This window comes from Podarcis liolepis (assembly GCF_965112155.1).
Source record: "Podarcis liolepis genome assembly, chromosome: 7".
In the NCBI taxonomy this organism is placed as follows: Eukaryota; Metazoa; Chordata; class Lepidosauria; order Squamata; family Lacertidae; genus Podarcis; species Podarcis liolepis.
Genome location: NC_139561.1, coordinates 90,323,196 through 90,348,463, shown reverse-complemented (window position 1 = coordinate 90,348,463; position 25,268 = coordinate 90,323,196). Strand labels below are relative to the sequence as shown.

Below are 25,268 nucleotides of genomic sequence, written 5' to 3'. Positions count from 1 at the left end.
CTTCATTTAAAACAAACAAACAAACAAACAAACAAACAAACAAACAAACAAACAAACTATTTCCACCAGGGTTTTCACACCTTTACAATTCTGCATGTTGTTTCTCTCTACATAGTTAATCCATTTTTTTTATTACTTGGAAAGTTTCACTTTTATGTTTCAGTAAATATACCCATGTGTAATGATTGTAGTAATCTACTAGAACAAGGAAATATTTTGCTCCTCCTTCTGATTTGGAAAAATGCCCACAAAGGTCAGAATGGATTAGAGGAGGAGGAGTAGTTTGGATTTGATATTCCGCTATATCACTACCCTAAGGAGTCTCAAAGCGGCTCACAATCTCCTTTCCCTTCCTCCCCCACAACAAGCACTCTGTGAGGTGAGTGGGGCTGAGAGACTTCAGAGAAGTGTGACTGGCCCAAGGTCACCCAGCAGCTGCATGTGGAGGAGCGGAGACGCGAACCCGGTTCACCAGATTACAAGTCCACCGCTCTTAACCACTACGCCACACTGGCTCTCCCCTTCCACCAGGGGTGACACTAGGCTAACCACTACACCAAGCTGGCTCTTGCTGACTCTGTTGCTTATAGGATAAGACCCACATTTTTTATTCTTAGAATGCACTGCAATCAAGGAAAACGGAACAATTTTTCATTTTTACTCCTTTACTCAATTCAGGTACTTTTGCTATGCTGCAAAAATTTGAATGTCCTAACCGACAAGGCCACAAATGCCGAAGAAACTTCTGGAGCGCTTTTTTAAAGTTTCCCGGAACTATTAATCTGTTTTGTGAAGAATGTATTCCTAACAGCCAGATCCCTCACGCCTCCTTCCCAAAGCCCAGCTCCTCACTTACCCAAGTTTGGGAATGCAACGCGAAGGCTGCGGTAGTTGGTTTGTGTCCACTGTTGCTGAGGACTGGCCCTTGGGCCATGTGTTGGACAGCCCAGCTCTAACCACTGTACCACCACTGGCTTGTGGTGTGAACTCAGGGAGGTGGTGGCAGGGAGGGGGTCTTTTTAGCCGTGCAAAGTTCCTCACCTGGGAGAAGTTTTCCTGGTGTCAACTTGGGTGACCTTTGAGTGCCAGACACATCTGAGATCATCTGCAGGAGCATCACTGATCATTCCCTGATTTGGGGAGGCTCACTGGAGAGCAAGAAACCGAGATGTGGAACATGCCAACAGAGATTTAGCAGGCATCTTCTGTGCCAATTTTTATGGTTTACTAATTTTTATGGTTTTATTGTATGGTTTTTTATGTTTTGTTGCTGTAATCTGCTTTGAAGATTTTAATGGCGCAATGGTATATAAATATTTTCATAAGATAGAAATACTGCAAAATTAATGAATGTTAGAATGATGTTGGATTGAAGTTAAGTGGTTTTTAGCAGCAATATTATAAAGGAATATGTAAAAATGGATTGTTAACAGGCGATAACTTAAAGTTATAATATATTAAGATAAAAGATTAAGATAAAATCAAAGAGGGAAAGGATTTGCTGAATTAACTAATTGAACTGGAATACAAAAAAGGGAGGTGTGAGGAGGTCAGGGAAACAAGCAAATGAAAGATAAGATATGGAAAGACTGATTTGTTTTTAACTGTTTTTTACTTTGTATTTTTTTTATTTTACTTTTTTCTCTTATTTTTGTAATATGCTGAAATTTTAATAAATACCGTATTTTTTGCACCATAACACTCACTTTTTTCCTCCTAAAAAGTAAGGGGAAATGTCTGTGCGTGTTATGGAGGGAATGCCTACGGGTGGCATGCCTACGGATTTTCCTCCTCTAAAAACTATGTGCGTGTTATGGTCGGGTGCGTGTTATAGAGCAAAAAATACGGTATCTTTTAGAAAAATATATATAAATATTTTCATAAATAAAACTTATTGCTAGTTCCAGAATTGTTTAACTTCTGTGGGATTCACTTGGCTTTCTTGCCAAAGGCTACATTAGCTGTTGTTTTTTCTTCAAATGCACTTTTGCAGCCCAGGCCTATGCACACAGAATCATAGAATTGTAGGGACTCTTAAGGGCATCTAGGCCAACCCCCTGCAATGCAGAAATCTTTTGCCATTAAATCCCTGCTGGAAGGGGATGCGGGTGGCACTGTGGGTTAAACCACAGAGCCTAGGACTTGCCAATCAGAAGGTCGGTGGTTCGAATCCCCGTGACAGGGTGAGCTCCCGTTGTTCGGCCTCTGCTGCTGCCAACCTAGCAGTTCGAAAGCACCTTAAAGTGCAAGTAGATAAATAGGTACCGCTCCAGTGGGAAGTTAAACAGCGTTTCCGTGCGCTGCTCTGGTTCGCCAGAAGCGGCTTAGTCCTGCTGGCCACATGGCCTGGAAGCTGTCCCTCGGCCAATAAAGCGAGATGAGCGCCGCAACCCCAGAGTTGGCCATGACTGGACCTAATGGTCAGGGGTCCCCTTACCTTTACCCTGCTGGAAGAGCCAGCTGATGTATGCTGCGCTTTAGTTAGCTGGCCACATTTTTGATACCCCTGTGTTGTTCCTTGTATTAGTGAAGAAAGCTGGAAACTGCAAGCTGAAAACAAATGTTTATTTAGCTGTAACATAGAATACGTTAACCATGAGCAACCTTCCTCAGATTCTGGCTGCTTCCCTCTCTACTCCAGCCAGGCCTCTCTCCACTCCTTCTTCCTTCCAGCCCCTCCACTCAAAGGAGGCTATTAGTCTTGCAATCACCCTCAAAAAATAAAATTTCATAACAACTTTGGAATCAATACGCAATTATCAGGAGAGTCCAAAGGCGGACAACGTGACCTTTGACTAGAAACCACTAGATTAAAAAGTTTAAAGTCAATTGGCATGGAAATCGTTTACCCACATCACGAAGAATGTGCACACAAACTCTCGTGCTCCTGGAACAAATATTCACAATCCTGATAACCAGGAAATAGATGATTAACTTTTGGCATAGGTTTATTGGGATTAAAGCTCTCAACAGGTTGGCCTTGTGGAGTTACATAACGCAGAAGGTGGGGCCAAATCCAGCCTTGATTCAGTATCTAGAACCCTGTCAAAATGGGACAGTTGTCTGCACTGCGACAGACTGGTAGTGACCTCCATCATGGACCCGGCCAGCATTGTAACTCTCCTTCTTGTCATCTGCCTGACTTGGCTCCTCATTTCGGCAGCAGTGAGGAGCATATCGAGCCATGGGAAGCTGCCCCCCGGACCCATGCCGCTACCTGTGATTGGAAATTTCCTGCAGATCAAGTCATCAGAAACTTTGAAATCCCTCCTCAGGGTGAGTTGACTGCCTCTGGGAACCAGGGGCAGAAGGCGCACTCAGTTTTGGTTCTCTGCTTCTCAGTTTTCCAACCTTAAATTCAGTTCTCAGTATTTCTGGAGAAAATTGCAAACTGTTTTTTTTTAAAAAGAAATCTTCGTGGAAATTTACCAGCATTTTAGTGCAAATGTCTCTCCTTATAAACACATTCCCCCTCGCATGCCCTTTTGATTAATGTGCACATTTTTTCAAGTGATTTCCCTGAATATTTCCATTTGCATGCACCCTTTCCTGTGGTGTCTTCATTTGTCATTGTCTGGCTGGAGATCTGCGTTGCAGAACCTGGATCCGTGTGCTTCAGTTTGTGCATGGTTTTAGAAAGTGAAAGGGTGGTAGATTAGCCTTCCAGTGAAAACGGAACCAGATTTCTCCTCTAGCCCTTCTAGGAACAGAGCACCCAGGAGTCAAAGGGAAATTCAAATAATTGAGATTCACGGAGGCATCAGTTTGCCTCCATCTCTCTCCTCTTCCATCTCCACCCTTTCTCTTGCACAGGAATATGCTCAAAATACAGTGCTTCCCCAACTAGCGTCTCTGTGTCTTCTTTGTGGCTTTCTGGATATTCCTGTCTCTCTGCCTCTCACCAAAACACCTTCCTCCATCTCTCTCCTTGTATCCCTGCCGGCCTGCCTGCCTCTAGTTGGGTAGATTAGATGATGGTTGCCCTGTCCGTCCAAAAGCTTTTATAAAGAGAGACACCTTTGATGAAACCTGCCTCCCCTTCTTTTCATACACAAGGGAAGTAGATAGCAAATTTCTCCCACCCGTTCCCAAACAGGTCTGTGGACAGCTTACAATGACCCATTAATGTTTTAAGATGATGTAAAATGACACTATAAACTCAATGCTATGTTTGTTTGTTTTTTGCAGAGACTGTATTAAATTTTATTTTTTTAAAAAATGAGAGTTGACACACTTGCTAATCTTTTGCTTCTGTTTTCTTTGGATCCATATGTTCACCCATTTGCCTGATGCCAGCTTGGTTAAATAACACAAAAAAACCCTGTTAGGACTCACCCATCCTTACCTTTGCGCTGCCCTTTCTTGGCACAGGTCTGTGTTTGAAAGCTCCCTGTTTGAACAATTTCCCTATTTTGCCCTGGTGCTTTCCCCATGAAAACCCGCTCTTTACTACGGAATCGAGCAAACTGCAATCCTCAAAAAACCCAAATTGCTGTTTGTTCCGATTCAGCATTAAAGAGCAGGTTTTCCTGGGGAAAGTGGAGGTGCCAAAAGAGCGTTACTGCGAGTAGAAGTAACAGTAGTAAATCCACTTGCCTACCTTTGCAAGGTTGTTGTGAGGACCAAATATTGAGGTGCACTTTCAGCACTCAGCAAGCTAAGCATGATTCTTGCTAACTTCCGAAAACATTTTTTCTTTTTTTAAAAAACAGCTCAACAGCAATCCTACATGTTATCTTTCACAGCCCTCCCCTTCTTTTTAAACTTTCCAACCTGTTTTGCATTCTGGTAGGCAGCATTTACTATACAGCATTTAATTATAAGGTCCGTATAGTTAAAGCTATGGTTTTCCCAGTAGTGATATACGGAAGTGAGAGCTGGACCATAAAGAAGGCTGATCGCCAAAGAATGGATGCTTTTGAATTCTGGTGCTGGAGGAGACTCTTGAGAGTCCCATGGACTGCAAGAAGATCAAACCTCTCCATTCTGAAGGAAATCAGCCCTGAGTGCTCACTGGAAGGACAGATCCTGAAGCTGAGGCTCCAAGACTTTGGCCACCTCATGAGAAGAGAAGACTCCCTGGAAAAGAACCTGATGTTGGGAAAGATGGAGGGCACAAGGAGAAGGGGACGACAGAGGACGAGATGGCTGGACAGTGTTCTCAAAGCTACTAAAATGAGTTTGACCAAGCTGCGGGAGGCGGTGGAAGACAGGAGTGCCTGATGTGCTCTGGTCCATGGGGTCACGAAGAGGCAGACACGACTAAATGACTAAACAACAACAGGCAGCATTTTGGAGACTCTAATTTTGGATAGAATCCTAGAATTGCAAAGTTGGAAGGGGGACCACCAGGGTCATCCAGTCCAACCCCTGGCAATGCAGGGATCTTTTGCCCAACACAGGACTCGAAACCACGTGTGACGAAAACGTTGCGTTTTGCTGGACCGGTTGGATCAACAAGTGTTTCTTTCTTTCCCTGCCAGCAAATGGTTAATGAACGGCAGCCTCCGACTGGCCGTGGTTCCAGGAGGGAGCGTTTAAAAGGAGAGGATTTGAAGAGAGACAGGAGAGTTGAGAGGGTTGGTTGAGGTGGGTTGGAATTGAGGTTGGGAGATAGAGTAGGAGACGGGTTGAGCTTGGCTTTAACCATTTGCCTTTGAGAAAGAGCTGCGCATTACAGTGGAAATTGTTAAGCAACACCGCCCCGCCCCCCCCTCAATGCTCAGCTATGGTTCCCCTGGTGATGAAATGTGTCAACATAGTGAGGCTTTTTGTTCAGGTGTTGCTGGCATTATATTTCATAAATGTCTCCATTTATTTAAATATTTGTACTCTTACTTTTTGTTCAACATCAGGATCCTCACAGCAGCTCGTTGGACGTCTTGTGGTTTATTTTCCCCTGCAAAGAGAAATGGATCAGGTGGAGGGAGGATTTTGTTTTCCCCCCTCAAGTAATATTTATTGAATTTTCCACTTTTTTCATATTCACATTTTGTTACATAATTCTATAGCTTATTACTCGATAAGAGCATCGACCTCCTTCCCTCCCTTTTTCTGACTTCCACACATCTTTCTATATTCTTCTCATTTCTACAATCACTTATTTACCTTCAATCTTATTGCAGTAGTTCACCTTGTTATCGGTAACTCAGTTCCTTATATTTACATTACAAAACATTTCAATTCAAGCCTGCAAACGTTTTCAAATGTTTACAATTTTCTTTCATGTAAAATATAAATTTGTTCCAGTCCTTTTGAAACAGTTTGTCACGCTGTGGGGAGGATTTTGAGCAACAAAATGATCCACGAAAAAAGGATTAAGGGTCTGGGAATGCCAGTCTAACCCTAACCCTAACCCTGCCAAACCCCAGTTCAAATAATCCAATCAGTGGCTTGGGTGGTGGAGGTAGGGCCGGCTGAGCGGACCGCGAGTGAGCAGGCTTCAGTCCGGTCCGCTTGCGGTGAATATTGTTAGGATTTTTATCCATCCGTGCTGCTCCAGTAGTAGCACTATGTTTTGTATATCACTTGAGTGTCTGAGAGAGCGTTAGACAGGAAGTCTCAGTACTGTTGGAAGTTAGTTTCACTTCTGTTTGTGATGCTGTTTCTGTGTTGTTGTTGTTTAGTCGTTTAGTCGTGTCCGCCTCTTCGTGACCCCCTGGACCAGAGCACGCCAGGCCCTCCTGTCTTCCACTGCCTCCCACAGTTTGGTCAAACTCATGCTGGTAGCTTTGAGAACAGTGTCCCACCATCTCGTCCTCTGTCGTCCCCTTTTCCTTGGGCCCTCCATCTTTCCCAACACCAGGGTCTTTTCCAGGGAGTCTTCTCTTTTGTTTCTGTACTGGTGCTCAAAGAGCACAGACATGCTGATGGATTCTGTGTATATAGGTAAAGGTAAAGGTACCCCTGCCCGTACGGGCCAGTCGTGTCCGACTCTAGGGCTGTGCGCCCATCTCACTTAAGAGGCTAGGGGCCAGCGCTGTCCGGAGACACTTCCGGGTCACGTGGCCAGTGTGACGAAGCTGCTCTGGCGAGCCAGCACCAGCACCAGCACAGCACACGGAAACGCTGTTTACCTTCCCACTATAAAGCGGTACCTATTTATCTACTTGCACTTGGGGGTGCTTTTCAACTCCTAGGTGGGCAGGAGCTGGGACTGAAAGACGGGAGCTCACCCCGCCGTGGGGATTCGAACCGCCGACCATGCGATCGGCAAGTCCTAGGCACTGAGGTTTTACCCACAGCACCACCTGCATCCCCATCGTAGTTTTAGAACTACGATTGACTCTTCTTCTATGACATGCCAGAAGACAAGTCTGCTCCTTTCAGGAGGGAGGGGTCACTTATCCCCGGTCTCTCTCAACTGAGGGAGATTTACGGCCAGGGAGGACCACCGGAGAGATACTCCTGAGCCTTGGAAAGTTGGTGGCCTTCCCTGGTGGTCTCTTGGGAGTCGGGGGGGGGGGGTCTCCGCCTGGGCATGCAATTGTGAGTTGGAATATCCTTTCTTGCAGTCTGAATCAGTCCAAGCCCTCCAAGAGCAGCAGAAAACAAGCTTGTTGTGTCTTCCATGTGATAGCTGTTTAGTTGTGTCTGAAGAAAGATATCATATCATCTCCTGGTCCTCTTTTCTAAACATGCCCCTCAACCATTCCTCATAAATAAGGCTTGTCTTCCAGACTCTTGATCATCTTAGTTGCCCTCCTCTGTCAATATCCTTCTTAAACTGTGGTGCTCAAACCTGGACATAGGACTCCAGGTGGGCTCTGAACAAGGTGGAATAAAGCAGTACTATGACTTCCCTTGATCTGGAGACTAAACCTCTGTGGATGAAGCCTAGAATTGCATTTTCAGCCTAGAATCATGTTTTAGAGCCTTCTGGGTCAGAGCCGTTTCAAAAGACAACATTAAAACCATTTCTGTCCACACACCACAAGAGGGTTTAGTCAGAAATGGCATTTAACCTTGCAGAACTGTCCCACAAGCATCTTGACACTTGCAGAGCCAGTCTGTGTGGGACATACCAATCTCAAAATTTTATCAAAACAGGAATGGAAACTTGCTTTCATGCATTTTGTCGCCTTGCTTGATAAAGTGCATTTTGGTGGCAGGTAGAGGCCCTCTGAGCATGTGCCAAAAGCCTCCTGCCTGGCATATCTCTCCTTCCCACAAAATAAGAGTCTGAGGGAGTTCAGTGAACATATTTTAACACAGAGATGAATGTAAGAGTGCCAATGAATTGTAAGAAAAAGAAGCAGTGGATTAAAGACTGTTCTGTTGTTTAAATTTTAAAAAGTAGCCTTTGGCCTTTCTCCTGTGCAGCTGCGCGACAAATACGGCCCAGTGTTCACTGTCTACTTTGGAAATCGCCCGATTGTGGTCCTCTGTGGACATGAAGCTGTGAAGGAGGCCCTGATAGACAAGGCAGAGGAATTTAGCGGAAGGAAAACCAACCCCACGCTGCAAAGGACCTTTGATGGTTATGGTGAGGAGGAGGAACCCAGGGTGGTCCGACTTGCAACGCAGGAGTCTTGTGTCTGCTGTTTCCTGGCTGCTATTCAATCCCTCTCCCCTTTCTCCTCCCCATACCTGCAGGGGTGGTGTTTTCTGAGGGAGAGCGCTGGAAGCAGCTGCGACGCTTCTCCCTCACAATCTTGAGGAATTTTGGCATGGGGAAAAAAACAATTGAGGATCGGATCCGAGAGGAAGCTCAGTTCCTGCTGGAGGAATTTCATAAGACCAACCGTGAGTAGGCCAAGTGAAGGGCAGGGAAGAGGTCAGCAGCCCCACCAGGTGGGCAGACGCACGAGCTCCAAAGCCCAGACAGGCTGGGGAAGGGAAGGCTTTTTGTCCCAAAGGCAATGGCAATTTCTGGGCTCAAGAAGGATAACGGGCAGGGAGGAAGGAGCACATACATTGCCCCCAAAATAACAGATAAGCAGAGATAAAGGGGGATGCGGGTGGCGCTGTGGGTTAAACCACAGAGCCTAGGACTTGCCGATCAGAAGGTCGGCAGTTCAAATCCCCACGACGGGGTGAGCTCCCGTTACTCGGTCCCTGCTCCTGCCAACCTAGCAGTTCGAAAGCACGTCAAAGTGCAAGTAGATAAATAGGTACTGCTCTGGTGGGAAGGTAAACGGCGTTTCTGTGTCCTGCTCTGGTTCGCCAGAAGCAGCTTAGTCATGCTGGCCATGTGACCCAGAAGCTGTACGCCGGCTCCCTCGGCCAGTAGAGCGAGATGAACGCCGCAACCCCAGAGTTGGCCATGACTGGAGCTAATGGTCTGGAGTTGCGGCGCTCATCTCGCTCTACTGGCCGAGGGAGCCGGCGTACAGCTTCTGGGTCATGTGGCGAACCAGAGCAGCGCACGGAAGCACGAGCTCCAAAGCCCAGACAGGCTGGGGAAAGGAAGCCGTTTTGTCCCAAAGGCAATGACAATTTCTGGGCTCAAGAAGGATAACAGGCAGGGAGGAAAGAGCACATACATTGCCCCCAATATAACAGGTAAGCAGAGATAAAGCGGGATGCGGGTGGCCCTGTGGGTTAAACCACAGAGTCTAGGACTTGCCGATCAGAAGGTCGGCAGTTCGAATCCCTGCGACGGGGTGAGCTCCCGTTGCTCGGTCCCTGCTCCTGCCAACCTAGCAGTTTGAAAGCATGTCAAAGTGCAAGTAGATAAATAGGTACTGCTCTGGCAGGGAGGTAAATGGCATTTCCATGTGCTGCTCTGGTTCGCCAGAAGCGGCTTAGTCATGCCAGCCACATGACCCGGAAGCTGTATACCAGCTCCCTTGGCCGGTAAAGCGAGATGAGCGCCGCAACCCCAGAGTCGACCACGCCGTTTACCTTCCCGCCAGAGCAGTACCTATTTACTTTGACGTGCTTCCAAACTGCTAGGTTGGCAGGAGCAGGGACCGAGCAATGGGAGCTCACCCCGTCGTGGGGACTCGAACCGCTGACCTTCTGATCGGCAAGTCCTAGGCTCTGTGGTTTAACCCACAGCACCACCTGCATCCCTAACATGCATAATGCTATTATCCAATAAAAGCAGAGTTCGGAATAGTCCTCTGTGGCAAATATGTAATGAAACATGGTTGGGAGGCCCAGAGCCAAAGCACAAATTGTTTAAAAGGCCTGGGTGAGTAAAAAGGCGTTCACAAGATGCAACAAAAGAGGGACCATAATGATAGCGCTGAGAGAGCTCTCTGGGAAGGCTGCTCCATAGCCAGCGAAGGTCTTCATTCTAGTAGCCTGGTCAGCAATAGGTATCTTAAGTTCTGGGCGGGTACTGCAGATGATCTTTTGAGAATAGTTTGGGAGAGGACTTTGCAGGTGTTCCACAGTTCCTCACACTTCCCAAGATATCTTGGCCCCTTCAGCACAATGCCTCTTCCTTCCCTGGCATTGCAGAGAAGCCTTTCGACCCCACCTTCACCCTCAGCCGCGCCGTCTCCAACGTTATCTGCTCCATCGTCTTTGGCGACCGCTTTGACTACGAAGACAAGGATTTCCAGGCCCTGATGAAGATGATGAATGACAGCTTCCGGGAGATGAGCACCGCCTGGTCTCAGGTACCCGGTCTCAAAGCAGACAGAGCACGAATCCATTTCCCAATCAGACACCCTCCTGATATGGTTGGAATGGAGCTCCCATCATCTTAATCATCCCTGAGCATTGGCCTTGCTGGCTGTGCTCTGTGCCTGATGGGATTTGGAGTCTAAGCTCATGTGGAAAGCAGAAGGGCACCAGGCTGGGCAAGGGTCTGAAAGCCAGCCGTAGTTTATAACAGCTACTTATCATCTAGTGGGGCCTCCTTGGCTTGCAAGGAAGTCTCCTGACCCTCAGGAGGCATTCCTGGTCAGCTGCCGGTGCCTTTTCTTTCTTCTTGCAGTTCTATGACATGTATGCCAGCATTCTGAAGTACTTTCCAGGGCCACACACCAAGATCTATGACATTCTGGAAGACATGAGAGCCTACATTGCCAAGAGAGTGAAGACGAACAAGGAGACCCTTGACCTCAATGCCCCTCGTGACTTCATTGACTGCTTCCTCATCCAGATGGAAAAGGTACCCTGTTGGCGTATGACATGAGGTGGGATTTCCACAGGAAGCTGTAGGGTTCACACAAGGCTCACTAAGTCGCACATCACTTACAAAGAGATGCTATCTCTGGACTGCCACAGGGGCTCTGCAGATTCTGCTGCTTGCCAGCACACCTTGCTGATAATACACTTTGCAACTGCTTCATGATCAGGTGTGCCACCAGTTCAGTCACGGTTGAATCTAGAGTGTGCTAGGCAAGCATGTAAAATTATCGTGCAAAGTCCAGTGAATGCTGCTCACGAACTGAGAGGCCCCTCTAAGCTTGTGCCTTATTGCACTGGGTGAATTGCATGGTGAGTTCCCGCCCCCCCCCCAGTAGAAATAATGACACATGACACAATTATTAAGGTTAATGGGCTAAATAAGGCCACAACTTTAGTGGTTACAGGTGAAGAGAGGTATTGGCTTAGGCATTGCTCCTAACCGACTATATCCGACTTCAGCCCGTCCGCTAGAAGTCCAGGAAGGGTTAACCACCAGTAGGGGGAGTCCTGCTGATGCACATCAACTGGGAACTCCCCCGGGGTCACCGACTCGGGGTGTGCCTTAGGCCCTCACCTCCTTAGGCTTCGGACAGGGCCACGCCCCCCAGAATCCTTTAACAGACTACTCTTCAATATGCGGGGCAGGTGATGGCGCTACCTCCCCTCTTCCATCTACAGAGCAATACCAATACCTTACCACCAATACCAAGAAAGTTGTGATGATGTGCTATGAGGTAGGCGAAAACCAAGTGGCTGGTGCCAATTTGCCAGGTGGAAAAATTCCTACCAGGCCGCTCAATGGCGACCAACCAAGGTCCATAGCAAGGTCAAAAACCTTATAGGGCGGTAGGGTGGGAAAAGCAGGAACAGCTGGCAGGCGGCAAAGAGGGAGATCCTTGGCTGTGTCCTGGTTTTAATAGGGCAGGCCACACCCCTAGAGCCAGCCGATTTGGCTGGCCAGGAGGTGAAGCGGCCGGGAATCCCCCCCCCAATTGCGCGGGGGCTGGGTCCAGCCACTGTGCACGTAGTGGGGCCGTGAAGCCCGCAACTCCAGTTCGCGTGACAGACCTCAGCAACTCAGCATTTTGGCTAGTCTACTTTATTTACATATAAACACACACGGAGCACTGCAACATGGCTCCCTCTCTCTCTAGCATCAGACAGCAAAGAGAAAAAGAACAAAGGACAATAGTCCCACTTCACGGAACACAGTAACACAAACTTCCTGTCTCCGTCGCTTCCCACTCTGTGGAGTTGAAACATCCACCTTCATGTGATAGACAACAATCCCATGACTGCAGTCACGGAGCAGGAATTCTAACAGAAGACCTTTTTGATAATCACACCCACCCCATGGAAAGCCCTCCTGGAAAACGTCAGAGTTCAACAGCTATATAATTTTTCACAGACATCTGGAGGCAGCCCTAGTTTGAGAAGCTTTCACTGGTTGTTGTTGGTTTTCCGTATTTTTGTTGGAAGCCACCCAGAGCGGCTGGGGCAACCCAGTCCGATGGGTGGGGCATAAGAAATTTATCACCATTATCATTAATGATCTGATGGGGTGACATGTGTCCAGCTTGCCTAGTTTCTCTTCACCCCCATCAGACAAGTGACGTCCTTCTTCCATAAAAGGACTTTAACAGAGGCAGCAGCCCTGAAACCAACTCCCCCTACGTCTCACCCCCATGGGGGAATCCTGATGACATTGGCTTCTTGTTTGTCTTCAGGAGAAAGGCAACCCATCCAGCGAATTCAACACCAAGAACCTAGAACTCACCACACTCAATTTGTTCTTTGCTGGGACGGAGACCGTCAGCTCCACCCTGAGATATGGGTTTCTGTTTCTGATGAAACACCCCGAAGTGCAAGGTAAGGAAGGGAACCAGCACACTGCCGCCAGGATGATTAAAGCCCAACCTAGCCTGTTGGGGGGGGGAGTGAGTGAGTAAGTAAGGGGGAGATATGAGAGAGGTGTGTAAAGTTAGGCTTGGTGTGGAGAAAGTGGGTATGAACAGTTCTAACCCAACAGAGCCATCCAGTGAAGCTGAATGTTGGGGATACACAGTGATGAACTATGGAACTCACTGACACAAGATGTTGTGATGGCCACTGGGACAGATTTAAAAGAGGACTAGACCAACCCATGGAGAATAAGACAAACCATGGCTCTTAATCACTAGGGCTATGCTGTACTTTCACTATTGGAGGCAGATATGCTTCTGGGCCCCAGTTGCTGGGAACTGCAAGTCAAGAGAGTGCTGTTACATTCAGCTCATGCTGATGTTTAGTTGGTGACAGGGAGACCAGGTTGCGGGACTGCCTGGGTCCCCCATTGGCCTGACCCAGCAGGGCTTTTTATACATGCTGTTTTTATTCCCTGCATTTTAATAAACTTGCGGGTTTTTTAAGGATTGTTTAGTTCCATCTGAGTTGAATTAATTATTGAATTGAATTGAATTTTATTATTACGGTCACAGACCAGTTCCGGCTCACTTACCATATCAGGAAAATCATAAAACGCAGCAGGAATACATTGAATTGCAGTTGGGTATAACAGAGACAATTCATATATAGGGGCAGTTAAAAATATATATTAAATCTTGATCACTAAAATATAACCTAAAATTGCGCGGAAGCAGCAAAATGCGATTCGCGCATGCGCAGACGCGCCGTCGTGTCTGTGAACGGGGCTCCAGATCAGATCCCGTTCGCATCCAGAGGTACCATTGTAAACGGATAGCTCAGGCAGTGGACTACGAGACTCGGGGTCGTGGATTCAAGCCCCATGTTGGGCCAAAGATCCCTGCATTACAGTGGGTTGGGCTAGATGACCCTCGTGGTCCCTTCAAACTCTGATTCTCTGACCCTTCTCTGATCTAAATGCATTGGACAGCAAAAATGCACCAGGAGATTGACCAAGTGATTGGCCAGAACCGTGCCCCCAACGTTGAAGACCGGAGCCAGATGCCCTATGTGGACGCTGTCATCCACGAAGTGCAGAGGGTCAGTGACCTCATCCCCATGAACGTGGCCCACTCTGTGATGCGTGACACTGAATTCCGAGGCTACATCATCCCTAAGGTATCCGTTGTGGGGCAGAGGGGATGAAAAGTGTCTGGGACACAACAAAATGGGTTGTTGTTCCCTTATTTGATGGGAAAGTCCCTTATCCCAGCGCCGTGTCCCGCTGCTGTCCCTTATTGATGATGTCCCGGGTTTCAAAGGAAGCAGCTCCTCTCCCTCCCTCCCATGCGCCCTGTAAACTAGCCGCAGTGTGAGACTTTACCAGCTAGGCCCTGGTCATCCCAGGCAACGCGGCCGATTTAATCGGCACAAGGCATGCAAGCTCCACCCCCCAGTCGTTCTCAGACTCCTTATTGGGAAGCCAAGCAACACAGTTGGAGCCTCCCTCCTCCCTGGCCGGCAGGGAGGGAGGGAGGGAGAGGAGCTGCTTCCTTTGAAACCCGGGAAATTCAAGGGACATCTTCAATAAGGGACAGCAGCGGGACACGGCGCTGGGATAAGGGACTTTCCCGTCAAATAAGGGACGGTTGACAGCTATGATGGGGGGACATCTGTCCTCCAACACCTGGCCTCTAGTCCTCACCCTCCAGACATGCCGCTTGAAGCAGCTGGCTCACTCTGTCTAATGGCAAGGCTGGACCTCCTCTTGGCTTAAGCTGAACTACAGCCAGAGGTGGAATGCCTCCCTGACCCCAGACGGATGACCACAGCGATGCTTCTGTAGAGTCGGGGGACGGGGACCTGTAGATCAACTGATCGTTTGACCAGATTGCATGAGATTTCTGTGAGTCAGCTACCCATGTGGTGCCTTCACATTCAGGCAGGGCAGTCTGTAGATGTCAAAGGGAGGAGCTGGCCGGTGGTCGAATGTGGCTGGCAATCCACCAGTTGAGAGAAGGGGTGGAGAGCTTCTCTCTCTCAACCTTCCCTGAATCTTTGCAATTCTGACCTCAATATTCTCTCCCTCTTTTTCCTAGGGGACAGAAATCTACCCTATGCTCCACACTGTCCTGTTTGACCCCAAGAAGTTTAAAAGCCCATTTGCTTTCAACCCAGAGAACTTCCTGGATGAGAATGGGCGCTTCAAGAAGAATGACGCTTTCATGCCATTCTCCTCAGGTAGATAATAAGAATAAGAATAAGAATAAGAATTTATTCATTTATTTCTACCCCTCCCATCTCGCTGGGTTTCCCCAGCCACTCTGGACTGCTTCCAACAGAATATTAAAATACAATAATCTATTAAACATTAAAAGCTTCCCTAAACAGGGGTGCCTTCAGATGTCTTCTAAAAGTCTGGTAGATGTTTTCCTCTTTGACATCTGTTGGTAGGGCGTTCCACAGGGCGGGTGCACTACCAAAAAGGCCCTCTGCCTGGTTCCCTGTAACTTGGCTTCTCGCAGCGAAGGAACCGCCAGAAGGCCCTCGGTGCTGGACCTCAGTGTCCGGGCTGAACGATGGGGGTGGAGACACTCCTTCAGGTATACTGGACCAAGGCCTCCTCTTAAACCAGGTTTCCTCAACCTCGGCCCTCCAGATGTCTTGAGACTACAGTTCCCATCATTCCTGGCCACTGGTTCTGCTAGCTAGGGATCATGGGAGTTGTAGGCCAAAAACATCTGGAGGGCTGAGATTGAGGAAGCCTGTCTTAAACACTTTTTTAATTTTTATTTTGGAAATGAGAACCTCTCCCATCCCCTCCTCCTTCACTTTTTGAAGTTGTGAATGTCGGACTTGTGTTCGACCAAGCGACTCTTCTGGAATCGCCCTTTTCCGATGTAATTAACAACCTGAGCCTCTGATAAGGCTCCAAGCACGTTCCCCATTCCGCAGAGTATTCAACACAGGGAAGGAGCTGAGATAGCATGAGCTACATGCTAAGAGTTTTATTACGAAGCTACGCAGACAGAAAAGAAACATATCCTCTCTCTATGAGAGCAGAGAGCAACCAAAAAACAAAGGAACAGGATACCAGTAGCGTCACATCCATCTCCCGTGAGACTTCCAACAGTATGGAATCTCTGAAATGTAAACAGAGTCTTGTGACTCCAAGAACTGCACAGTGGCAACAAAGAGAAACTAACAGTGAACCTGGGTCTCCTACAGAAAACAAACCTTCATTGCACTGTGGCTTTTACTTGGTCGTTTGTAATGTTTACACATACCCTACTCCCTAACAAGCACCATAATAAATAAATGTGCAATGGAATGGGAAGATGTTTCCTGCTTGGCAGGGGGTTGGACTCGATGGCCCTTGTGGTCTCTTCCAACTCTATGATTCTATGATGTTAATAACAAATATATGGGCAAAATCTGCTGGAGGGAAGTATTGGTTGTACATAGGGCTGCCAACATTGGTCGGTCAAAGTAAGGGACAAGTCTGGGGTTGGGGTGGGGGAGACAATTGGTTCCCTTCCAGCTCTACGATTCTATGAATCTATAAGCCCATTTTAGATACACAGTCTGAAGAAATACTTCCTTTTGCCATCCTAGATCTCTTGTCCCTAGGTTTCACTGGATGACACACACGCTCACACAGAGAGATCTGCCAAAACAACAACAGGGTTTTAGTCCTATAAGAGAGGAAAACTCCCCTCTCTCCATTCACATGGATTTCAGCTGTTCCATTCACACCCCAAGGACGTTGGACTTGACCTAAACCTGGCCTCTAACCCCAAAGCCCATGTCTTCCCTCCCTGCTGATTCTTCTCCCTTTCGCCTTGCAGGGAAACGGGTGTGTCTGGGTGAAACGCTGGCCCGAATGGAGCTCTTCCTTTTTTTCACCACCACCCTGCAGAGATTCCGGCTGAAGCCCCTTGTGGACCCCAAGGACATTGACACAACCCCCCAGGAGTGCGGCTTTGCCACCATCCCTCCCTTCTACAAGCTCTGCATCGTCCCGCGTTGAGTGGAAACCAAATCTTTCCTCCCCTGCCACTGTGCTCTTGCACAATGTGGTCTCTCTGGCTGCTCAGGGAGAGGGGAGCGGTCTTCTTCCCTTTCCTGGCCCTCGCCCAAGGGCTTTTGTAAGGGCCAACTCAAGATTTTGCTCTCAAATTAGGCCTCGTTCCTACCTGTGGACTGGGCTTCCTTCAGCTGGGTCTATGCCTCTCTGCGTTTATCATTCTTCTTTCCCCATTGCTGCCCTTCCCATCCTCTCCTCTGCTGAGCCCAAAGAACTTTGGTGCCTCTTGAATTCCCATCTCCTCACAAAGTGTGTTTAAGCTTTGACCTTACACCTGAAAAGAAAAGAAAAACTTGCAGCATTTGCTTCTGGACTTGTTGTTTCTTATATGCTGGCAGGTCCCAAGAATCGACATGGTAGACCCCCAACCATGGCTCCTGCCTTGTTGCTGTGGACTTTCAAATAAAGCATGATGGAATGTGGGCATAAAGCCAGGTGTCCGTGTTATGTGGCGTTCACACGAGAAAAGCAAAGGAAGTACTGCATTTTTCGTTCTATTAGACGCACTGGATCATAGGACGCACCTTGTTTTAGAGGGGGAGAACAAGGGAATAAAATCTCCCTCTATCTGCTCAGCGCCCCTTCAGCGAAGCGGCAGGAGAAACGGAACCCCTTCCATTTCTCCTCCCGCTTGGCTGAAGGGGCGTTGCGCAGCTCTCCCTCTCTGCTGAAGCCAGGAGAGTCTTGCTCTCCTGGCTTTAGGCGGCTATCCCTGAAGCCTGGAGAGCGAGAGGGGTCGGTGCACACTGACCCCTCTGGCTCTCCAGGCTTCAGCGAAAGCAACGCAAAGCCTCCGGAGCACGGAGAGAGCGCTCCCTCTGCGCTTCAGAGGCTTCGCATTGCTATCGCTGAAGCCAAGGAGCCTGCATTCGCTCCATAGGACGCACACACATTTCCCCTTAATTTTTGGAGGGGGAAAAGTGCATCCTATAGAGCAAAAAATACAATAGTTTTTAGGGGAGGAAAACAAGAAATAAGATAGCAACGCAAAGCTTCCTGAGCTAAGAGGGAGCGCTCCTCCATCTTCACTCAGGAGGCTTTGCAGAGCTATCCCTGAAACCAGGAGAGCAAGCGGGATGGGTGCGCACTGATCCCTCTTGCCCTCCCGGCTTCAGTGAAAGCAAGCCTACTGGCTTTCCCCCCACCTCCCGCAAGAGCCACACGCTCTGTCCCTTCCCCCATCTCCCACAAAAGCCAGGGATAGCCGTGCGAAGCCTCCGCAGTGCAGTGGGATGAAGGCTCCCCACTGCCCTGCAGAGGCTGTGCGCGGATCGCTGTGATCCTGCTGGCTGTCCTGGCTTCTTGCTTGGCCACGCGCAGCCTCTCCCGGGCAAGGGGAGCCTTCATCCCCTGCCCACGAGAGGCTGCGTGTGGCTAAGTCTTCCCCAAGAGTCGCGCTCCCTTTAAAGAGCGGAGTGTGTGCGCTCTTGGGGGCTTTTCCCGAGGAGGGAGAAGGGCAGCCCCTCTCCCTCCTCGGGGAATAGCTCCCAAGAGCTGCACACACGCTCCACGGGGCTCTTTAAAGGGAGCGCTGAGCAGAGCCTCCCGCCTGCATTGGCTCCATAAGACGCACACACATTCTCCCTTACTTTTTAGGAGGGGAAAAGTGCGTCTTATAGAGCGAAAAATACGGTAATTCACCTGCAGGCTTCCTTTGGTGAAAAGGTCTAAGCTCAGCTTTGCTCCCACCTCTTATTCACCCCCTTTCTGTTCTTCAGCACCCAACATGACTCTCATAATATAGTGGCATCATCAACTGGTACGGAAAAGGTTTTTGTTTTTTGTTTGCAATCAAAATATATTTTATTATATACCGTACTGGCCTGAATATAAACCCCACTTTCCCCCCAAATTGCAACCGCGAAAAGTTAAAGTGTGGCTTATATTCGTGACTTTATAATATCACTGCTGAAACAGCTGCCCAAAGGGGGTGTTGGGGGTACAGGACAACAGCACCTGTCCCAACCGCAGCTCCCAAGCCTCCCCCAAACCGCTGGAAATAATGGGGAAGGGGGGAAGGCCGTCAAAGCGACGCGGCTCCCCCCCCCCCCGAGCAACCCGGGAGCGTGGGAGAATGGTACCCGTGGGATTTTCATCTACATTTGCCATTTATAGGCGTGAGTGCCTGCGGAATTTTAAGGGAGCGGCTTATCTTCAGGTATTGTCTTTTTCCCTACTTCTCCCTCCCTTGAATTTTAAAGGTGCGGCTTATTTGCAGGTGTAGTTTATATTCGGGCCAATACAGTAACTGTAATTTTACTTACAGATAGGTAGCCGTGTTGGTCTGCCATAGTCAAAATAAAAAAATTCCTTCCAGTAGCACCTTAAAGACCAACTAAGTTAGTTCTTGGTATGAGCTTTCGTGTGCATGCACACTTCTTCAGATACACTGAAACAGAAGTTGCCAGACCCTTCTATATAGTGAGAAGGTGGGGAGGGGTATTACTCAGCTATCTGCCAATCTCCCATTCCCACCACCCTTCTGAGTAATACCCCTCCCAACCTTCTCACTATATAGAAGGATCTGGCAACTTCTGTTTCAGTGTATCTGAAGAAGTGTGCATGCACACGAAAGCTCATACCAAGAACTAACTTAGTTGGTCTTTAAGGTGCTACTGGAAGGAATTTTTTTATTGTAATTTTACTGTGTGTTTTTTTTTTATGAGTTGGTTTTTCTTACCTAATTTAGCCACACGCAGCTGCAAACCTGAAGTGTACTTAACTTTCATGGATCTAGGGGTCGTAGTAGACCACAAGCTGAACAGGAGAACAACAACAACAACTTTATTATTTGTATGCCACCCATGTGCCATCAAACTGGGTTGCCCATGCCACTCTGGGAGGCTCCCAACAGAATACTGTGGTACCTCAGGTTAAGTACTTAATTGGTTCCAGAAGTCTGTTCTTAACCTGAAGTGGACTTTCCCATTGAAAGTAATGGAAAGTGGATTGATCCGTTCCAGACAATGAAAAACACCCCCTAAAACAGCAATTTAACATGAATTATACTGTCTAACAAGACCATTGATCCATAAAATTAAGGCAATAATCAATGTACTCTACTATAAAATAAATAAGACAGTATTTTAGATGAAAAAAATTAACACTTTTTTTTCTTACGTGCACTGATGATAGTTTGGATGGGGGGCTTTTATCCATTTCTGAAGTCACACAATCAACCAGTAGCTGAACTGTGTTCCGCACAGTCACAAAAACAAGTCACAAAAATGAAGTCACAAGCCACAGTCACAAAAGCGAAGTCACACGTCAGTCCCATAAAATGAAGAACAAGTCACAGTCAAAAAACCGAAAAAGCCACACAAACTAAAACGCAAAAAGGAACAGGACGATGAAAAGCAACCCCTAAAACAGCAATTTTACATTAATTTTAGTATCTAACGAGTTCATTGATCCATAACATGAAATCAATAAAACAGTACAAAATGAAAATGTGATTTTTTCCCCCTTACCTGCACTGATGATAGTTATTGTTTGGATGGGGGATCAGGGTCCTCTTCCACAATCACAATCGGCTTGACTCCCGGCATTCACGGAGGCCTCGGAGAACTTCCGCGGCTGGAGCCCAGTCGCGGAGCCTCTGCAGGCCCCGCGGATGTTGGGGCTTGGATCCAGGCAGCGGTGAGGCTTCCGAGAGCTAGGACAACTTAATTCCAGGTTGCAATCGTTCGTAACCCGAAAAAGCCGTTTACCTTCCCGCCGGAGTGGTACCTATTTATCTACTTGCACTTTGATGTGCTTTCAAACTGTTAGGTTGGCAGGAGCAGGGACCAAGCAACGGGAGCTCACCCCGTCATGGGGATTCGAACCACTGACCTTCTGATCAGCAAGTCCTAGGCTCTGTGGTTTAACCCACAGCGCCACCCGCGTCCCCAAGGTACCACTGTATTAAAAACATGATAAAACAGCAATTATTAAAAATGTCCCTCAACAGGGCTGTCTTCAGATGTCAGTCAACAGTATGATGCAGCAGCGAAAAAATCTAATGATATTCTAGGTTGCATCTGAAGAGATTTCACCCCTCCCATACCCAAGAATCTCCTGATGATCTCCTGATGGTCTCTGCTGACTCTCCAGAGAGGAGGAGGCGTGTCCTGCCTATCTACTTATTCTGCCCAGCAACATATCAGTGTGTGTGTGTGAGTGAGAGACAGTCAGTCAGTGTATCGGAGAAAGTGAGAGTGTCAGAGATTCTAGAGATAAGATTGCTGCTAAGTGCAGCTGCAGACTCTCAGTGTAGCATTGATTTATGCTTAGAATATTCAGCTCTGTATATAGTTTTGTATCATAGTTGTAGTTACAGAATAAAAGGAAGATATTCTACAGAGCTGCTCTCCGAGTGGTTTATACTCTGCAAGACTCTGCAAAACTCTGCTGCGCAACGACTCTGGTGGTGCTTCCCAGCTCGCCTAGCCCAGTCGGGGTTTAGGTGCATGAGTCCAGTTGGTGCACTGGCTCTAGGGCGATGCTGACAGCATCAACACAAGTAAGAGCTGTTTGACAGTGAAACAGTCTCCTTCAGGACGTTGTGGACTCTCCTTCTTTAAAGGTTTGTAAGCAAAGGCTGGCTGGCCATCTGTCATGGATGCTTTAGCTGAGATTCCTGAATTGCAGGAGGTTGGACTGGATGACCCCTGGGGGTCTCTTCCAACTCCACCATTCTATGACTCTTTGATTCTAAGACTAGTATCCAGATCAAGGGAAGATGAGCTAACCTGGGGAGAAAACAGTAAAGACCTGATGAAGAGAGCACAGAAGAGATTATATTTTCTGAGAATCTTCCAGAAAAATAATCTCTCAAAAGACCTGTTGATGGCATTTTACCATTGTACTGTGGATAGTTTATTAAATTATGGTCTCTGTGTGTGGTTTGGGAGCTGCACGGTCAGGAAAAAAACAATGCCGTCCAGGGTTGTAAAGACTGCGGAGAGAATAATTGGGTGCACTCTTCCCACCTCGGATCAAATCTACACTTCCAGGTGTCACAAGAAAGCTGCAGAGATAGCACAGGATAGTGCTCACTCCAGAAATGATCTCTTTCAGCTTCTGCCTTCTGGAAGAAGGTCCAGGGTTAGAAATACTAGGACTAGCCGCCTGAGAAACAGTTTCTATCCAAATGTGATTTTGGTTTTAAACGAAGTGTAAGGTAGTCTCTATGGAACATGGGTGGCACTGTGGGTTAAACCACAGAGCCTAGGACTTGCTGATCAGAAGGTCGGTGGTTCGAATCCCCGCGACGGGGTGAGCTCCCATTGCTCGGTCCCTGCTCCTGCCAACCTAGCAGTTTGAAAGCACGTCCAAGTGCAAGTAGATAAATAGGTACCGCTCTGGCGGGAAGGTAAATGGCATTTCCGTGCGCTGCTCTGGTTCACCAGAAGCGGCTTAGTCATGCTGGCCACATGAACCAGAAGCTGTACGTCGGCTCCCTCGGCCAACAAAGCGAGATGAGCGCCGCAACCCCAGAATCAGCCACGACTGGACCTAATGGTCAGGGGTCCCTTTACCTTTAAGGTAGTCTCTATGGGAGTATATTGTATTCAATTATGGGGTATCAGAGTTTTTAGGGGGCTAACTAGCTTGGGATAGCAGGGATAGCAGGATTGTTGGTTTTTTAATGTCTGATGTAGATTTTTTCAATTTCGTTGTTCTGTATGGGACAATAATAAAGATTATCGTATCGTATAGTCCTACTCTATTCTGCCTTGGTCAGACCACACCTGGAGTCCTGTGTCCAGTTCTGTGTGCTACAATTTAAGATGGATATTGACGTGTGCAGAGAAGGGTAACCAAGGTGATCAAGGGTCTGGAGACCAAGCCTTATGAGGAATGGTTGAGGGAATTATACCCAATTTAGCCTGATAAAGAGGAGACTGAGAGGAGATATGATGACCATCTTCAAATATCTTAAGGGCTGTCGTAGGGAAGAAGGAACAAGCTTGTTTTCTCCTGCTCTGGAGAAATGACCAAAATAATGGATTCATGTTACACACACACACACACACACACACACAAACACACACACACACACACACACCAGATTCTGACTAAACATCAGGAAGAACTTTAGGACTGTAAGAGCTGTTTGACAGTGGAACTGACTGCCACAAGATGTGGAGGACTACCCTTCATTGGGGATTTTAAAGCAGAGGTTGGAATGCAATCTGTCCTGTATGATCCTGTATAGTTGAGTTTCTTGCATTGCAGGGGGTTGGGCTGGAGGTTTCTTCCAACTCTGCAATTATGTGATTCTATAACGAGGCAGAGATCTTCAGCAGTTCATACAGATGGGGAAGGAATATTCCCAGAAATGTTCTGAGAAATGTTGGTTCAGTTAATTCTGAAAGAAACGTACATTGGTAGCTTATTCCTACTGGTGGATGGGGGAAGCAATGGGATTAGGGAGGGGAGAGTGGAAGGCAGAACTGTAGCTATGGGGTTGGGGGGTGGGGACTTTGTTGTTTAGTCGTTTAGTCGTGTCCGCCTCTCCGTGACCCCCTGGACCAGAGCACGCCAGGCACTTCTGTCTTCCACTACCTCCCGCAGTTGGGTCAAACTCATGCTGGTCGCTTCGAGAACACTGTCCCACCATCTCGTCCTCTGTTGTCCCCTTCTCCTTGTGCCTTCCATCTTTCCCAACATCAGGGTCTTTCCCAGTGAGTCTTCTCTTCTCATGAGGTGGCCAAAGCCTTGGAGCCTCAGCTTCAGGATCTGTCCATCCAGTGAGCACTCAAGGCTGATTTCCTTCAGAATGGAGAGGTTTGATCTTCTTGCAGTCCATGGGACTCTCAAGAGTCTCCTCCAGCACCAGAATTCAAAAGCATCCATTGGGGGGTGGGGACTAGCTGCGCCTTTTGCCCCAGTTGAAGCCTCCAGAGAGGCACCATTGAGGCTCCCAGCCTGTGTGTGTGTACACAAATAGGTGGGGGTGCTGTCAAACGGTGTCTTTGACCCAGGTGAAATAAAGCCTAGTGTCATCCCTGGTGGAAGGGGAGAGCCAGTGTGGTGTGGTGGTTAAGAGCGGTAGACTCGTAATCTGGGGAACCGGGTTCGCTTCCCCGCTCCTCCACATGCAGCTGCTGGGTGACCCTGGGCCAGTCACACTTCTCTGAAGTCTCTCAGCCCCACTCACCTCACAGAGTGTTTGTTGTGGGGGAGAAAGGGAAAGGAGATTGTTAGCCACTTTGAGACTCCTTTGGGTAGTGATAAAGCGGGATATCAAATCCAAACTCCTCCTCCTCCATGTCCCACTTCAACTCTTCTTAAATATTCTGGGCTGGGTCCATGCTTGTGCCTTTATTCCTCCAGCTGCCCTGCAGATGGATATTCCTCAGTGGGGGCTGAAATTCTCCAACAATTTGGGGCAGGATCAAAAAGTGTCAGAGAACATCTCAGGACTGCCAGCCTAGCTCTGCGGGACATGATTTAGTGTGCTTCTCCATTCAAGGCTGATTGGCTGGAAAGGGGGGTGGAGTATCTCGCTGTCTAAGCAACGTGCACAGATTACACAAAGCAGATGATCGTTTTGGTGGTTTTCCCTGCTCAGGCTTCCATTTTCCAAGCGGACTAAATTGTGGACCATTTGCTGATTATATAACTTGCATCGAGGGCTGCCAAGCGGCTATGTACCATATTTTTTTGCTCTATAAGACTCACTTTTTCCTTCCTAAAAAGTAAGGGGAAATGTGTGTGCATCTTATGGAGCGAATGCAGGCTGCACAGCTATCCCAGAAGCCAGAACAGCAAGAGGGATGGCTGCTTTCACTGCGCAGCGATCCCTCTTGCTGTTCTGGCTTCTGAGATTCAGAATATTTTTTTTCTTGTTTTCCTCCTCCAAAAACTAGGTGCGTCTTGTGGTCTGGTGCGTCTTATAGAGCGGAAAATACGGTAGGTGTTCACTCAAGCCCTGTGCTGCCTTTCCACTTCAAACTGCCTCTTCATAACAAAGGAACAAATTGTTAAGACTATTGGGTTGTTTTGTTTTGTTTTGATTTAAACTCATTGCATGCAAATATTTATTTATCTCTCCAAGGCTAAATTCAAATGACCACCCCATCCTGTAAAAAGTCTGTGTCCACCTTCTGAGAAAGAAGCTCCTCTGGTCATAGTGGAACTTATTTTTGAGTAAAAGTACATAGAATCTCACTGTTGCTCTAACAAAGTAACCTCCAACTCA

At 47.8% G+C, this 25,268-nt stretch overlaps 1 protein-coding gene across 1 annotated transcript; it reads left to right on the top strand.

The window, feature by feature from the left end:
* The first annotated feature begins 2,786 nt into the window (after positions 1-2,786).
* On the top strand, positions 2,787-17,507 carry LOC310712840 (cytochrome P450 2G1-like). Its single transcript, XM_083516249.1, has 9 exons — positions 2,787-3,276; positions 8,323-8,485; positions 8,596-8,745; positions 10,411-10,571; positions 10,892-11,068; positions 12,816-12,957; positions 13,982-14,169; positions 15,090-15,231; positions 16,839-17,507. The coding sequence occupies exons 1-9, from the start codon at positions 3,097-3,099 to the stop codon at positions 17,018-17,020; spliced, it is 1,485 nt and encodes a 494-aa protein (XP_083372375.1). The 5' UTR covers positions 2,787-3,096; the 3' UTR covers positions 17,021-17,507.
* Positions 17,508-25,268: the final 7,761 nt, after the last annotated feature.

Bases quoted from the DNA above. Each gene is read 5' to 3' on its own strand.
- LOC310712840 (XM_083516249.1), top strand. From the start codon at position 3,097: ATGGACCCGGCCAGCATTGTAACTCTCCTTCTTGTCATCTGCCTGACT. The intron at 8,746-10,410 runs GTGAGTAGGCCA...CTGGCATTGCAG, and splicing joins GGAATTTCATAAGACCAACC to AGAAGCCTTTCGACCCCACC. The intron at 10,572-10,891 runs GTACCCGGTCTC...TTCTTCTTGCAG, and splicing joins TGAGCACCGCCTGGTCTCAG to TTCTATGACATGTATGCCAG.